This window comes from Chionomys nivalis, chromosome 19 (assembly GCF_950005125.1).
Source record: "Chionomys nivalis chromosome 19, mChiNiv1.1, whole genome shotgun sequence".
NCBI lineage: Eukaryota > Metazoa > Chordata > Mammalia > Rodentia > Cricetidae > Chionomys > Chionomys nivalis.
In genome coordinates this window covers 39,242,747-39,258,530 of record NC_080104.1, presented here as the reverse complement: position 1 = coordinate 39,258,530, position 15,784 = coordinate 39,242,747, and the positions used below count along the sequence as shown (strand labels likewise).

At 43.7% G+C, this 15,784-nt stretch overlaps 1 protein-coding gene across 1 annotated transcript; it reads right to left on the bottom strand.

Annotated features, from left to right (window-relative positions):
• Positions 1–2,100: 2,100 nt before the first annotated feature.
• Positions 2,101–12,838, bottom strand: LOC130862085 (sulfotransferase 1C2). The gene is made up of 8 exons (XM_057751471.1): positions 12,787–12,838; positions 11,146–11,313; positions 10,688–10,813; positions 8,661–8,758; positions 5,139–5,265; positions 4,511–4,605; positions 4,197–4,377; positions 2,101–2,356 (listed from the first exon to the last, which is right to left on the bottom strand). The coding sequence occupies exons 2-8, from the start codon at positions 11,294–11,296 to the stop codon at positions 2,244–2,246; spliced, it is 891 nt and encodes a 296-aa protein (XP_057607454.1). The 5' UTR covers positions 11,297–11,313; positions 12,787–12,838; the 3' UTR covers positions 2,101–2,243.
• Between the last annotated feature and the right edge of the window lie 2,946 nt (positions 12,839–15,784).

Sequence of the window (15,784 nt, the reverse complement as noted above, 5' to 3'; positions counted from 1 at the left end):
GATAAATGAACCCTGTCTCAAGGGAATAGACTGGAAAGTGATGACACAGAGTACCACCAGTGTCCTCCTCTGGATTCTATAGGAATACACATGGACACACACACACATGATATTTGAAACAGTCTGAATTCCGTGATGGGTATGGAAATAATGGACCCTCACACATCAACAGAGGAATGGTGGATGAAATCCCCAAACTGCAAACAACACAAATGCCTGTCGACTTGTAAATATAAAGACAAAGTGTTCTCCAGCCATAAAGTAGAAAAGAAAACCATACGTGACAGGTGCCATAGGATGAAAAATCATTAAAAAGATGTTCTTGCTGAAGAAATGTGAAACATACACTAAAGCATCCCGTGGCTGGCTTCATATCAAATGTTCAAGAAATACACACGTTAAAAAAGACATGAAGGAGACTGGTTACTGTGTGGGGAAAAGCTTCTTTAATTGTTCATGGCTGAATGTGGGGTGTCACTAGGAAGTTGTTTCCTCTGGGTCTCCAAATGAAAACTGTCCCCTGGTAACATTGCTGTCTAAGATATACCTAGCACTGTTAAGATATACCTAGCACTGTTAAGATATACCTAGCACTGTTAAGATATACCTAGCACTGTTAAGATATACCTAGCACTGTTCCCTGGTAACATTGTTGTCTAAGATATACCTAGCACTGTCTGAGATATACCTAGCACTGTTAAGATATACCTAGCACTGTTCCCTGGTAACATTGCTGTCTAAGATATACCTAGCACTGTGAAGATATACCTAGCACTGTTAAGATATACCTAGCACTGTTCCCTGGTAACATTGCTGTCTAAGATATACCTAGCACTGACCCAGTGATGAGCACTGTGGTGATTTGGTGAGCACCTGGGTAGGGAGAGAAAGGTGGATGAGCAGCAGAGGATTGATAAAGGAAGAGGAGGGGAAAGGATGGAAAAGAGGAAAGGAGGAGGAGGAGGAGGAGGGGAGATGGACGTAGACTTAAAGGGGTGGTGGAGGAACAGTGAAGCAATCAGGAGTTTGGCTCCAGGTGTGTTTAAATTGCTGATCTGATTAAGTTTGGTGAGTGGTACCTAGCCAGAAAATCTGTTTCTTTTCGACATGGAATGTAGCAGGAGATAGAGATAAGCTTGCTGGCCAGCAAATACAGACAGATTCACTCAAAATAGGCAAATATGGAAGGTAGATGAAAGACACACTTGGTTTGGTTATAGTTTGCTCCTCAGATGGCATGACTGTAGATCAAAACCCAGTTGGCCCCAAACTGAGCACCATGCCTTCATTCTACTTTCATCAAAATATAATGCTTTCTTTCTGTTTTCTTTAACGGCACAGATGCAGGATTCCCTTTATTAAGGTTGGGATTTCTGGCATCTCCTTGGAGTCTTTCCCTCATTTTCCTCGCACCAGGTTGAACGTGTTCCCAAGGCCTGCTTGCAACACAATGAATCTTCCCATTTCAGCCAGGCAAAACCCTGACTGAGCAGGAACGACTTTAGGAATTTCATGTACATTCATAGAGATAAAATCTATTATTTCTTTGCTAGTACTTAGGGTAGAATACTTCAGAGTCAGGCCATACCTTCTAGTACAGTGGTTCTCAATCTTCCTAATGCTACATCCTTTGATATAGTTCCTTGTTGTGTTGTAGTGGCCCTCAAACACAAAATTATTTTGTTGCCACACCATAAATGCATTTTTGCTGTTATGAATGGTAATACAAACATCTGACATGCAGGATATCTGGACTATAAATCCAAAGGGGTCATGACCTGAAAGTTGAGAATCACTGTTCTAAAAGAATGGAAACTTGAATTTTGTTTATTTTTATTTTTTTATTTTTTCGAGACAAGGTTTCTCCATAGCTTTTTTTGATTCCTGTCCTGGAACTAGCTCTTGTAGACCAGGCTGGCCTCAAACTCACAGAGATCCGCCTGCCTCTGCCTCCTGAGTGCTGGGATTAAAGGCGTGCGCCACCACCGCCCGGCAAAACTTGAATTTTGTAATATGCAAGTCTTATTTATGTTTTCCTTATATTATTAAGTTGACTTACTAATTCATAGTGAATAGTGGAAAGAATACACATTAGCCATGATCCACGTTTATTATAATTATAATGTGGTGTTAAAATTCATAGAGATTGAGCCACAATCTTGAGTATTTCACAGTGTGCTTTCAGAACTTCTTCTGCCTGAGCAGCAGCCTCCATGTTCTTGTCATCTATTTCTACATCTTGATCAGAGTTCCATGCAGAAGTTTATAGACGTTCCCTTCATCTTCTGTCTGTAGATTTCATCAAACTTCTCATTCTGGGCCACAGTGAAGTGGTTCTTCCAATCCCCCACAGTTCCTAAAAGATGAAGCCCAGACAGGAACATCAGCCTCTGCTGGACAGACTCCGTGCCTCTGAGTAGAGTGGAGTACCCACTTGGGAGCTGGCATGGCAGTCACCCAGTTCCTCATTTCCTTAGCTCTCTTGTCTGAGAGGCAGCCCTAGTGGTCCCTGTGCAGGGCATCAGCTTCTAACTCAGTGGACAAATAATTCAAGGGAGCTTGGTGACCTGGCCTCCTGGCTCTCTGTGGTATACATATAGACATAATCACAGTTAAAACACGAATGAATGGCAGACATATAACCATACCCAGGGTCTTCAGCTATCACTATGCTGTCAAAAGATCCTAGACATAAGAAAATATATACGGTGATATCTCATGTGTATATTTTCCTTGTTTCAAATAACAAGCAAAATCAACCAATAGTGAGGGACAAGGACATTGTTCTCTATAGGAGATTGACTGGAAAAGACAAGAAAATGTCCCAAGGTGATGAAATTCTTTGCTGCCTTGATTCAGATGTTGGTTGCTTAGTTGTTTACTTTTTTAAAAATAAAAATAGTTGAACTGTACAGTTAATTTCTGTGAGTTATTTTTATGTAGATTATATCTCAATGAAAAAGAATTTGATGATAATTACAATGAGATACTATTTTTCATCAAGCATTCATTAAAATGATTTTAGATAGGGAAAAAACTCTTTGTAACACCTGTGATTCTTGTGGGAAATTATTCAGTTTGATGAACAAAAGTGTTTATTGTAGCATTAACAGTAAATATTGAAACACCATATTTATTGTTTCTATAATTAGAGAAATAAGTGGGTGAATGACACCATGTCCCTTGCGACCTCTACAAACAGTGATAGCTGAGATCTGTGTTCCTTAACCTGCAGAGATGCTCCATATTCCCATAAGCAAAAATATATAATGTAGCTACATTTTGTGTTTTAGTGAAGAATTTTCTATCAAGGCATCTATATTTGTGCCTATGGCCAAGGCAAGCAAGGAAAGAAGCAAACACAGAGTGTGCAGAAATGGTGGGTGTGGGTGGGCATGAGGAAAGGCTACTCATCAAATTCTCACCGTTATTAAGGGATGAAGGAGGCGGAGCTGCTTTATTTCAGGGGCCTGGGAGACTTCGTAGACTTGAGGGACCATGAAATAAATGAACTCAAGCACGGAAAGAAAAAGGAAAGATGTTGTAGAGCAACACGTGAACCCCAGGTCATGGTTGTGCTGTGGTGGAAGGAAATGCGCGTGCTATGAGAAGGAAGGAGGGGCTTGTGTTGCTTCTAGTTTCCTGTGAAATGGATTTTAGTGAGGATCTGTGTGAAATGGTCAAATCAGTACTGTTTTCTAAAGTTATTTAATGTGCTAACTTTTAAGAAAACAGTAATTTCCTCTTAAAACTGGATGATCTGGGCCCAACAGAATTTCTCCCTCAGGAAGAAGGAGGCGGTAAGAGATGGTTCACAGCATTACATGTTGAAAGTCACAAGCCTGAACAGCTTGGGGTTATGGTCCAAATGAAGTCAAGCACAGAAGTAGAAGCAGTGGCTATGGAGTAGAAGAAAGACACAGGGGTGGAAGACAGGACACACACATGTGGACAGTCGCTCTCCTTACAAGCAGAGCCTTAGAGCAGAGTGCTAACTCCCGGTTTCCGGACCCCAGATCTGATGAGTCTAACCTCAGGCATGACTCCCAGTGAGGTGTGCACCAGAGTAGTGCTGGCCTTAGTTCTCTGTAGAATCTCTGTGTAACAGAAACGAGTCCCTAGCCTCCTTAGGAGCATAATACATGTATTTGGGGTGCACTGTTTCAGAATTAGAAAGGAAGAATTCCCCCGCAAACCTTTTCTCATGAAAGGGGAAATGGACTGGTCCAGGATAGATTTGGGAACCGTTGAACGATTTGTCATAGGGTTCTCTTTCATTCTCTCAAATGATGTCTCCTGGACGATTTTATCCAGTACCTCTTCATCCAAGTTCTTTCCCATGAACTGCATTACTTTCTGGATTTCACGCTTTGGGTCCTGTTGGGGGAGGGTCGCATTGAGTTGGACTGGAATAGAGTTTAACATGATCCCATTTTCCCCAGACTTCCCTGTGAGAAACATTCCTCAGGCAGCTCTCCTGCCCCTGATCCTGCAGCCGTAATTTACCTACCTTCTTCATATCTTCATAGAAGAGGAAGAGAATCTGGTATCTATCTCGAATTTCCCACCATCCTCTTACATGGTCAAACCAGGATCCCCAGTTTACTGAAACAAACAAGAACAGCTTTCGTGAACATAAACCCGAGAGTCGGGTTTTTTCTTTTCTTTTCTTTTCTTTTCTTTTCTTTTCTTTTCTTCTTCTACTTAAAGGGCACCAGAGGCTAGAGACATTGTGAAGGAAAAATCTTGTGTCTGTTATAGTCTCAGGATACTGAGCTGCTTTAATCTGATGTCTCGTGCTTTGGGTCAGTCCTAGGGTTTTTGCCTTAATGGGCAAATTAAAGTCCTTCCTGTTACTTATGCATAGTTACCTGCACTTCATATGATGACAGGGACACCCAGGAGGAGGGGAACTCTACAGGCCAGGAACCTGGAATAAAGGCTTTTGAAGTAGAACAAGGCTGCTTGCTGAGGGATGGGTTTCTTCACTGTGAAAGAAATCAGCCCCCTCTACGTGGTCCGGGTCAGTGGTGGCACTTGTCTAAGGAGGTGCATGACATCCTGGGGACTCAAGTGTCATGGGTGGCTCTCTCCACTCAGCTCTACTGAAGGAAGGATGCAGGAGCGTTTCTATTTACCTTTCCCACTGATGAAGGTTTCAAAATACTCATCCCAGGTGCCTGGATCTGGGAGCACCTGGCTCATCCTATAGAAGTGGTAGTAGGAAACCATGCAGTCTTTGGCGTTTCGAGCCACGTAAAGGAACTTCGGAGAGGAAGAGAGGTGGTTAGAGCGGCGTAAATATGTGACGCTTTGAGTTCTCGCTCGGGCCGAGTCCTCTTGAGGAACGTGCGGCTCTTCCGCGCTGGCTGCACAACCTGGAGGAGCGTCCTTGCCATTTATGCTGCCTCAAGCCAGGCCCTATTAACTCATTAATAGGGAGCGAACTCTTCCTCTAGAAACTCGGGCGTGTTAACCCACTGTCACCTGTGTGCCAGTGAGCCTTCCAGGAGCCTTAGCTTGGTTTCTGGATGAGCAGTAGCTCCCCCTGGTGTTTGCATCATGGAACAGCACCATGTCTTTTATTTTCTGGGAGCACAGGTGGTAATCATTTTTGCATCTGTGTGTTTTTGTATACCAGGTTGTTTGAAGAAGGGCCAGGCTGAGGAACCCTGCTGAGAGACCTCATCCCCATCTCAGAGTTCTAACACACGATTCCTCCAAGTGACCATGCTGCCATGCTCCGAAGGAGAAAGTTTGCAAAAGCTTGACGCTTTTTCTGCCTGAATTCTTAAGCTTTAAACCCCAGGTGTCTTTCACTTCCACACTACCTGGAATTTTGCGTCTTCTTTCCCTTTCATGTGTGTGACTTCCAGCCACACCGCATCACTCTCGTCTTTCCTCGGCTCCCATCGCATCCTAAATTCATACTTTTTCCCTATTCAGATGGATAATCTGAGAGTTAGGCTAGTTTTGATTTTTAATTTAAGTGATTATATGTGTGTAAACATATTCTTATGTTCAATTAGAAAACATCATTTATTTGATGATTCTGATTACAATTGCCTCTTATTTCTTCATGTCATTTTGATACAATTGTTCATTTTTGTTCCACTTTAACATTCTCTTTTCTACACGTAACCGATGTGTCAGAAGTTCTTGGGGCTAGCTCTGCTGTTGTGCTAGCGGACACCCTATGATGGCCCTATCCTTTGTGTGCTGAGATGCAGGATGGTGAGTACAGTCAGAACCTGGAGGCCCACGTGAGGTGACTGGTGACTCAGGCGGTGGGGGTCACCTTATGCTGAGTTGTGAGTTTGCAGTGTCTTGTTCAGGGCAGGGAAAGGAGTTTGGGAGAGGACCCGTGGTCTCCTTTTCTGCCCACGATATACATTATATTGATAAATTGTCTTGTGCTGTTTGAACTCACAGAGAAGCTGGCCCTGGAAGTGGGTTGTTCCACCTCCATTTCACACCCAAGCATGTTTATCTAAGTGTTCTCCAAGACCCCTTATCTCAGGGTAGACTGATCCCCTTGCTCTGTGGCAGGGAGGAAAGGGCACAGCAAAAGTGCCTGAGTTCTTGAGAACATCTAGAAGGGGAGCTATTTCCTATACTTTAGTCTATTGGGGAAGAGAAGCAAGAAGTTCAGACCTGGGAAAGCTCAGCCATAGGGAGAAAGCTCAACCTGGAACTCCAGCTGATGCCTCAACTTCCTCAGTCTGTTTCTGGATAATGTGATGAACACAGGATCTGTGAATGTTACCTCGAACTGTCGCTGTTTTACCTTTCACTTGAAAGTCTATTCAGTTCTGCCTGGGACTCTTAATGTGTAAGCCAGCTGTCTGTCCTAATGGACCTTCATCTGTCAGCTTTTGCTGGACGTTTGTGAATCACACTTTGGTGATACTATCTTTTTGCTGTTACACGTTCCTTGTCTTGGAAACCTTACCTATGGGCACACTCTGCTTCGCCGGGGACTCTCTCTGTTGGGAACTCCAGCTGACTACTTCAAGAGGGCTTGCCCAGTCAATTCTGCCATAATCTTGAGCACCTAATTTGAAGATGATATATCTATCTATATATGCATCGGTCTGTCTGTCTATCTATGCATCTATCTATGTATCTCTGTATGTATGTATCTATCTTCTCTCTTTTTCTCTCTCTCTCTTTCCTCTCTGCACGCTGCTTACTGTTTATTCTTAATCATTGTTTCTTTGGTTTGCTGTATATTTAACAAACCCACTCATTCAAAACTGAAGACATAGCTATTGCAGACCCTTCTCCGGATCACAGAACACAGTTCTCCTGCTCACCTTTGCTACCCCTGCTTTCCCTACTCCTTCTTCTCTCTCTTGTGCTTAGGCTCTGTGCCAGTCCCCATGGAAATACCAAAGTCCATGTTGCTGAATCACCCAGGGCATCAAATACCCTGGCACAGCACCATACTTAGGCTGTTTTTCTGTCTCAGTATTCTCCAAGACCCCTTATACAGGGATAGACTGATTGACTAACTCTGTGACAGGGAAAAAAGGGCGCAGCAAAATTGCCTGAGTTCTTGAGAACATCTAGAAGGGGAATTATTTCCTACAGATGTTTTATAAAATAAAATAATTTTATTTACTATATATTTTTCTGTAACTCGGGGACATCTTTTCTTTTCATCTTGTTTGATTTCAGTTGGACAACTCTAAGGGACATCTTCAGTGTTTTCATGATTTCCAGTTTCAGTAATGCCAGAAATAGAATTTGCACCCCTCCTTCATCTTTACTGTCGTGAGACAAGACGTTTGTTCATGGAAATCCCAACTATACTTCTGTCATCTAGAAGTTTGTTAGTCCTTAGTAACTAACACTTAATTTTAAGTTAGTTTTAATGTATGGGTGTGTTACCTACATGCATGCAAGTGCACATGTGCCTGCAGTACCCACAGAAACCAGAAGAGGGTGCGGAATCCCTGAAAACCAAAGGTCCATGCTGTTGTGAGCTGTCATATGGGTCTGGGAAGTGGACCTGGTTCCTCTAGAAGCTGAGCCATCTCTCTAGACCCTTTTTGTCCTCCTTTCCTTTATCCCAATCTATGAAAATTGTATTCTTCTCAGCAAATATTAGCTTATTGTGAGACCTCAGCTCTACCCACTATAGGATTACTCTATCCTTGTTCATGCCCAGCCTGGTCCAGCATCCTCTATGTGGCAGGAACACACTAGACTAGACACTAGGGTACATGACACAGTCCTGGGAAAAGTAAAATAGGCATGGAGGCTTCTGAGGTTGCACACAAGCATTCGCTCTGTGGCTCTACTTTGATTTACTGTTCTGAACAATCCTTTCACTTTTTCTGTTCAATCTTGTCTCTGCTCCATTCTATGACACCTCCTCCAGGCTGTGGTTTATGTTCCCCACTCCTACCCCAGTCTGCTTCACTGAAGAGTCGAATATCTCTAACAACTCAGTCTGGCCTCTGTTTTCACAGTGTTTGAAACCATCCAGGGAAACACTCTGCTGAATCTATCTTCGTGTTTGACTTTCCTGCTGTGTGTTAGCACTCAGAGGTAGTGGGAAGATAGTGCCAAGAAAGGTATTCTCACCCAGCGTCTGCATGCCTACTTCTCTGGGCTTCCTGCCCAAGTACCCCAGGGAATTGATACTGTCTTACCTTACAGTTACTTGTCCAGAAAGATGGTGGCAGCAGCTGAGTGGAAAGATGGGTCTTCAGTATCCTTGGGGATGGCATCTCATTGGCTTTATCCACACCTTGAACAGATTTCAGGAGATGACTGAACAGTACGGTCGGCACATGGGAACTTCCCCTCCAGGTGATGCCCACCTTACCCATCATCACACATGAATCTTCTTACTTTTTGTTTTTGGGGGACCCTTAGAGGTATTGCTGGTATGGTTTTCATGTTTGTAGACTTACCTAATTTGAGAGCTGGATATGAGGTTTGAACGAATTTACTTTGTCAGTTTATAGAAGATAAGGTGGAGTCTTAGATAACTGTGTCCTACTAAGAAAATCCAAACCAGATTGGTCCTCAGGCCATTTCCACCTGAATCTGGCTTTTTCTCATAAAGGTCACTGTGAGCCCCAGCAGGAACTCACATGCGGATCTCTAAGCCCATAGAATAACAGATTTCCTGGGTGCCCAAATTCCAGGAGAATGGCCAACCCCAGGATATCAGAGAGCCACTTCCAGTGTGTACCACTCATCTGTGCAGTGCGCACAGCCTCAAGCACATGTACCCACACACATGACGAGAGCTGCACATTCCTACCCTGGAGTCCTGCTTCCCCTGCTATCTAAGGACCTGAGACAGCCTGACTACAGGAAACCTTCCACGTCCCCACACAGTATAAGAAGGGACCCCTCCCCTCATCCTGTCACATCAGCTAGATTCTTTTTTTTAAAAAAAAATTATTTATTTATTATGTATGCAATATTCTGTCTGTGTCTATGCCTGTAGGCCAGAAGAGGGCACCAGACCCCATTACAGATGGTTGTGAGCCACCATGTGGTTGCTGGGAATTGAACTCAGGACCTTTGGTAGAGCAGGCAATGCTCTTAACCTCTGAGCCATCTCTCCAGCCCCTCAGCTAGATTCTTATCAGAGTCCTTCCATGATGCTGTCTGCCCTTATGCCCACGGCATTAAAAATTCTTTTTTTTTTTTTTTTTTTTGATTTTTCGAGACAGGGTTTCTCTGCAGCTTTTGGTTCCTGTCCTGGAACTAGCTCTTGTAGACCAGGCTGGTCTCGAACACACAGAGATCCACCTTCCTCTGCCTCCAGAGTGCTGGGATTAAAGGTGTGCGCCACCACTGCCCGGCTTAAAAATTCTTTTGACAAGCTTTTCATCTCAAATGAAACTCTTCTTCATGTTCTCTTAAGCCCCAAACCTGAGAGCATTTTATGGGAATCTCAAGGGGTTTGGTCTGTCACTTTGAGGGCAATGAGCCGGAAGCTGAGACCAGACAAGTGTGTCCTACTGAGGTAGAGACAGTCAGGACCAGAGAGTAGGTTCTTCTCATTCCCCTGCCAGCCAGAGTCAAACCGTGCTGTGACATTTCATCTGTGAGACAAAAACATGCTTGCTGACACATGATTTATGATTTTTGCACTTCTATACACAACCCTTGTACTGACTGGCTCTGCGAAACCATTGAGTTAAACTGAGGTGAGGGAAAATGAAGTGCAGACTCTCTAATGGGGTTTCCTTTCATGGAGGAGTTGGGTGCTTGTAGGCTCTCCCGAATGGGGTTTCCTTCCATAGAGGAGTTGGGTGTCTGCACCTTACTGCTGTCTCCAGTTGCGCATGATCAGAGCAAGAGTGTGATAAGAAAATAAGGCAGAACTTCATCTTTACATATGTCTTTCTTCCTTGCTGACTCACACTGGTGGGAATAAAGACAAGAAAAGAGATGGATCTGGGCATGAGGACACGTGCCTTTAACTCTGCACTCAGGCGAAAGATGCAAGCAGATCTCTGTGAGTTCGAGGCCAGCCTGGTCTACATAGTGAGTTACAGGATAGTCAGGACTATGTTTAGAGATCCTCTCTCAAAAAAAGTGGGGGAGGGGAGATGAGGAAGAGGAGGAGTAAGAGGAGGAAGAGGAGCGATTGTGAGACAAGGCAAGGAAAGCAACAAGATGGGGGAGGAACACCTAGGGAGTCAGGCGCTCTTACCTGATGGCTGGGGTGGCCGTGCCCACTCAATAAAAGGGTGCCGATGTTGAATGATGTCTCGCTGGCACTTCTCTACATCCCCGTTCTGCTCAATCATGTCCACGATCTCTTGAATCCATGTTGTCCCTGAGGACACAGGGACGTGTAAAGGTCCTAAACCCATCATTCTTTCTCCATGCATCCTGAAGAAGGGGTGTGGGGCCAGGTGGATCCTGTTAGCTATGACAGGAAGACTTTGGGTCTCCACGGAGTGTAGAACAGCAGAGACAACATTCACCTCTTCCCAGAACAGAGAACGGCAGAGGAGAGTGAGCTTCAGAAAACCCCGGGCTACAGGCATCTGAGATGGACTTTACCATGAGACAAAAGGGGACAGGTTTGCCATTGCAGGGAGTTCTAACCAGGTGAGGAGTTCAGATGGCTCAGAGAGTGAGACTGAAGCTGTCACCCTGAGCTACCTGATTTAGGATAAGTACAAATGAGGAGATCATCTGGCTTGGCCTTGAAGGCCTGAATCTGGTTCCAGTTGTCCACAGTCGCAGCTGCCAGGGGGATCCCTGCTATCTCTTTCCATTTTGCTTGTTTGCTCAGTTCTGGGGTCAAGGCCATAGTGGAGGGTCCAGGGCCTGTGAGAAAAGAACAGAATGGAATTTTAAAAATGCTGTGACAGAGCATACACAGCTCGTAAAGGACTCTTAGCTCCAAGTGCACGGCTCTGTGGCTTTAGTGATATTCCCACCATTGCACGCCCATCATCACCCTCCATCTCCAGAACAAGTTTTCGCTTTCCTAGATGGAAACTAGGTGCCCATTAGTGCTAAATCCCTGGACCCTGGCTACCACCTTTTCCCTTTCTGTCTCCTCGATCTCCAGATGCTTTAGATAAGCAAATCGATTTTGTCCTTTGTGAATGGTTTGTCTTGTGTAGTTTCCAGACTTGTAATTGGTGTGTAATCCAAACTTCTCTCCTGCTGCTGGGCAGCAACAGTGATTACAGGGGAACAACTGGAATCTCTCCCGGGTCTGGGTCTGGCAGCTTAGGTAAATCTAATGCTGGAATTTTCTACTTCTGAGAACCTCACAGGACGGCGAGAGGCACACAAGTGATCTGATGGCCACAGCATGCAGGGCTGTGGGAGAAAGACAGCCATCAGAAGCTGAGACTGCTGCCGAGACGGGTGGAGGATTAAAAGTACTTGATGCCTTGGTGTGTTGTGTCCCCACCTGCTGTGTTAGACCCACAGAGTAGAACCTGGTGGAAACTGGGAAGAAGGAGGTGCAGCAGGGGTGGGGAGAGAGGGTGGTGCTGGGGAGGACACAATGCTGTTAGTCCTCAAAGAAATTTCGAGACCTTGTCACCCTCCCTTTGGGCTCTTCTTATAGTTTGCATGAGCTATGGCCCCTGATATTTTTAGAATTGGGCAGACAGACAAACTTTCCCAGGCAGCCACTTTTTCAACCTGCCAGGCTGGGTCAGTGTGGCCTCCTTTGTGAAACAATCTCTGTGAGCAGAAATTACTGCTCTTTTCCATTCAGTTAGTCTTTTTTGCTTCGTTTTCTAAGACAGGGTCTCACGCTGTCCTCCAGACAGGCCTCAGACTCCCAGAAGTCCTCCACCTTGCCCTCAGCGGATCTTCCACTGCTTGTAAACTGTACAGGCCCGTGGCCACGGTACTATGGCTGCTCGTTTATGTAAGTAACGAGCTTGAGATGGGGATCTATCTGGTCAAGTCCCTTTTATAGACTCAGCTTGAGGCTTTGACAAAAGGAAGGCCCTGTGGGGAGAAGAAACAGAAATAGCCAGAAAAGTCCAGTTGACTGGCAAGGGGAGAGGCTGTCAGGAACGGGGTGGGGGGTGGAGGCTGGGAAGATCAAGGTGCATAGGGGAGATGGTATCATGGGAAAGAGAGTGAATGAATTTTGAATTCGAGCAAACTGGTGTTGGTTTTTTATGCCTTTTATAATTTTTCTCAGGTTTCTTAGGACTTAGGATCTTTCTGGCTTGGGCTAACCTACTTCTACATCAGCATGCACGCCTGAAAACTGAGAACATGCACCAATAACCTAGGTCAAACATTTAAGGTAAACTCTGCTCTTACCTTCAAGCTCGAGCTGTCAGTAATCCCAAGGCTGGACTGTCCCGGAGTTCAGTGAGTACAAAAGTACATTGAGAGGAAGCAGGAAAGCAATTCTGGAGTACGGCAAGCGCAGAGGCTCAAATTCTACTGTGTCAAAAGTACCTGATCTTCAGCAGCAAGCAATCCAGAAAGCTCTGCTGTCATTGTGGTTAGCTAAAGCCTTAACCAGAAGAGTCAAGACTGCAAGAAACAAACCTTGGCATCTGCCCAAAGAGGAAGTGACTCTCATTGTATAGTGACTGCTCAAGTACAAATCTCCACTACCTTCCTTACCAGCAGACTCTAGGCTATTTAGTTAAATGCTTGGAGCAATTACCCTGTTCTTCCCTTTCTGTTATAACCTAGTGCCCCACTATGAGCAGGCTCCTGGCTTTGTAGCAGAGCCCCATGCTCATGCTTCTTGGGTTTCTGCACACCCCCAGTTTGACAGCGAGTCTAAAAAAGACTAGAGTGTAACCATGTTTATGGTTGAAAAGAAAGAGCCCCAAAGTCTCCATGTTCTGCCCATTGCTCAGAAACAACCCATGACTGGCTGAGTTAGTGTTCATTAGTAATTCAAATTAGCAGCATGAGGCTGATACCCCCCACTCCACCTTTCAAGACTGAGGATGCTAAGATGTGCCAAACCAATGAGTTATTAGCCACCAGGTTTAAGTAACTTCCATCCTCCCCTTGTCTGTAGTGAAAACAAGCTTAAAACATATGTGAGTGAAAAAGGACTTTCAGAAGACCAGTCTTAGTCTTGCTGACTTGCTGAAGAAATCTTTTTTCTTCTACGAGAGCTAGTCCTTAGTTCCTTAGCTCCTGTTCTACTGGTAAATGAATAGACTTGGGTTCAGTAATGAGGAAACTAGAAAGCTGGCTGCAAGGTCTCAGACATCAAGCTGGACCTTCTTTGAGATTCACTTTTTGCATCTATAAAATGAGACATGCTAACTACCTCCCATCAATACTGATAGATAAAAACAAGGTGATGAACACATCCACCTAGCACACACTATGTTGTTATAAATTCTGGTTCTTTCTCTTTCTTCCCAGAGCATATTCATCACCACCCACATGCTGGAGAGATGGAACAAAAGTCTAATACTAGAGTGTGTGTTAGCTTATACTTGTCTTATCCCATTATTGATATACTTGTTTGGAGGCAAATTATATTCCTTGGTGTCCTTTGCTACCTTAGAAATCAAACTGACCCTGTGTTGATTTCTTCCGGCAACTTCCAAACTTGCTTTAACCACTCAGCTAAAGCTTACTTCATCGCCTTCGATCCTGTACTTCATAAGACCTCATGACTCGGTTGTCTTCTACCACCTCTTTTCTGAAGGAGGTTACCTTTGTTGACTTGCAAGTCACAGGCACCCTGCAGCGGAAGTCCCTGTTTCCGCGTGTGCCTGTGTGGAGATATCCTACACTGCATGTAAGTATTTTCACACCCAAAGTGGAAATGGAGCCTTAAACTCTTTCCTCCACATAAAAGTGTCATTTTTTTTTAATGTTGAACAGGTTTTATTGAGGGTGACTGTAAATGAGATAAATCCATAGTTTGTTTCTACTGTCCTGGGATGTGTATTTAGTGAGCATTGCTTCCAAATCCTTCTGTCCTGATCACAATAATGACCCGGAGCACCACTAAGACTCCTAGCCGCCCTGCTTGCCTCAGTTACCACACATCCAGTCAGATGCCAGGAAATGAGAAGACAGAAATGTTACAGTGTGCCATGGGGGAAACAGACCGCTAGAAACCAGGACAGGAAGAGGCCAGGAAGGCCTTAAATATTTGGCACACTTCTGACAGACAGGGGGCTGTCCAAAAAAACCTTGGAAATATTAAAATTCTAATCATATATGAACCACAACAGGCACACCCAATTAAATAAAACAAATACTGTTGATTAGATCTGAATCCACAGATTAACCCTGACACAGTGATATTGGGTGGTGTTCGTACTCCATTCTCACAGGTTAATGGTTGTCCAGACACAAACTAAACAGAGAAACATTGGAATTGAATTAAATCATAGCACAAAGGTACTTAAAACCGCAGATTATCCACCTGAACATTAAAAATATACTTTCTCTTCAGCAAGACAAAGAACTTTCTCCAATACTGACCACATACTTTGACAAAAAAATCAACACTCAGCAAATACAGGAAAATTGAAATAACTTCTTGCATTCTTTGTGAATGCAGTGAAATAGTATAGCATTGAAGGTCTACATGAAAAAAAAATTGAGAGATCTAAAGCCAATAACTTAATGTTGCCATCAAAAGACTTCAAAAAACAGAAAAAAAAAACAAAATGGGAAAATTAATAATTAAAATCAGGGCATAAATTGATGAAATGGAAATGAACAAAAAATTTACAAAGAATCGATTAAATAAAAGTCAGATATTTGAAAATATAAACACTTTGACAAATGTTTAGTTAGTCTAATCAAAGAAAAGGAATGTCCGTGTAGGAAGCCCTGAGTGAAGGAAGTCTTAAGTGAATGAGTGTGTTGACAGATGCAAATTAATAAAATTAGAAATGAAAAAATGTTGCAACAGAAACAAATGAAATTTGGAAAACCATAAAGATATACTTTAAATATCTGTACTCCATGAAACAGAAAAATCTACAAGAAACAGATGAATTCCTGTATATACTTGACATATCAAGATTAAATCAAAAAGATTAAATGATTGAAACAAATCCATAACTAGTTATGAGACTGAAGTAATAATTGCACATCTCTCAATTAAATAATGCCCAAGGGCAGATGGATTCCCTGCAGGATTCTAGCACAATTTCAAGAACTAATCTGCCTGCTATGCAGATTCCCCCACAAAGTAGAAGAAGTCAGACCCTGCAGAGTAGACGAATGCTGTTGGAATACCAATTTCTGGACATGGCAGGGCTGCTGCATACATCAAACAACTTATAGCAGCTGTGGTTACCTGTACAAGAGCTGTTCA

Bases quoted from the DNA above. Each gene is read 5' to 3' on its own strand.
- LOC130862085 (XM_057751471.1), bottom strand. From the start codon at position 11,296: ATGGCCTTGACCCCAGAACTGAGCAAACAAGCAAAATGGAAAGAGATA. The intron at 10,814-11,145 runs GTAGCTCAGGGT...CTGTGTCCTCAG, and splicing joins TTGTACTTATCCTAAATCAG to GGACAACATGGATTCAAGAG. The intron at 4,606-5,138 runs GTAAATAGAAAC...TGTTTGTTTCAG, and splicing joins AACCTTCATCAGTGGGAAAG to TAAACTGGGGATCCTGGTTT.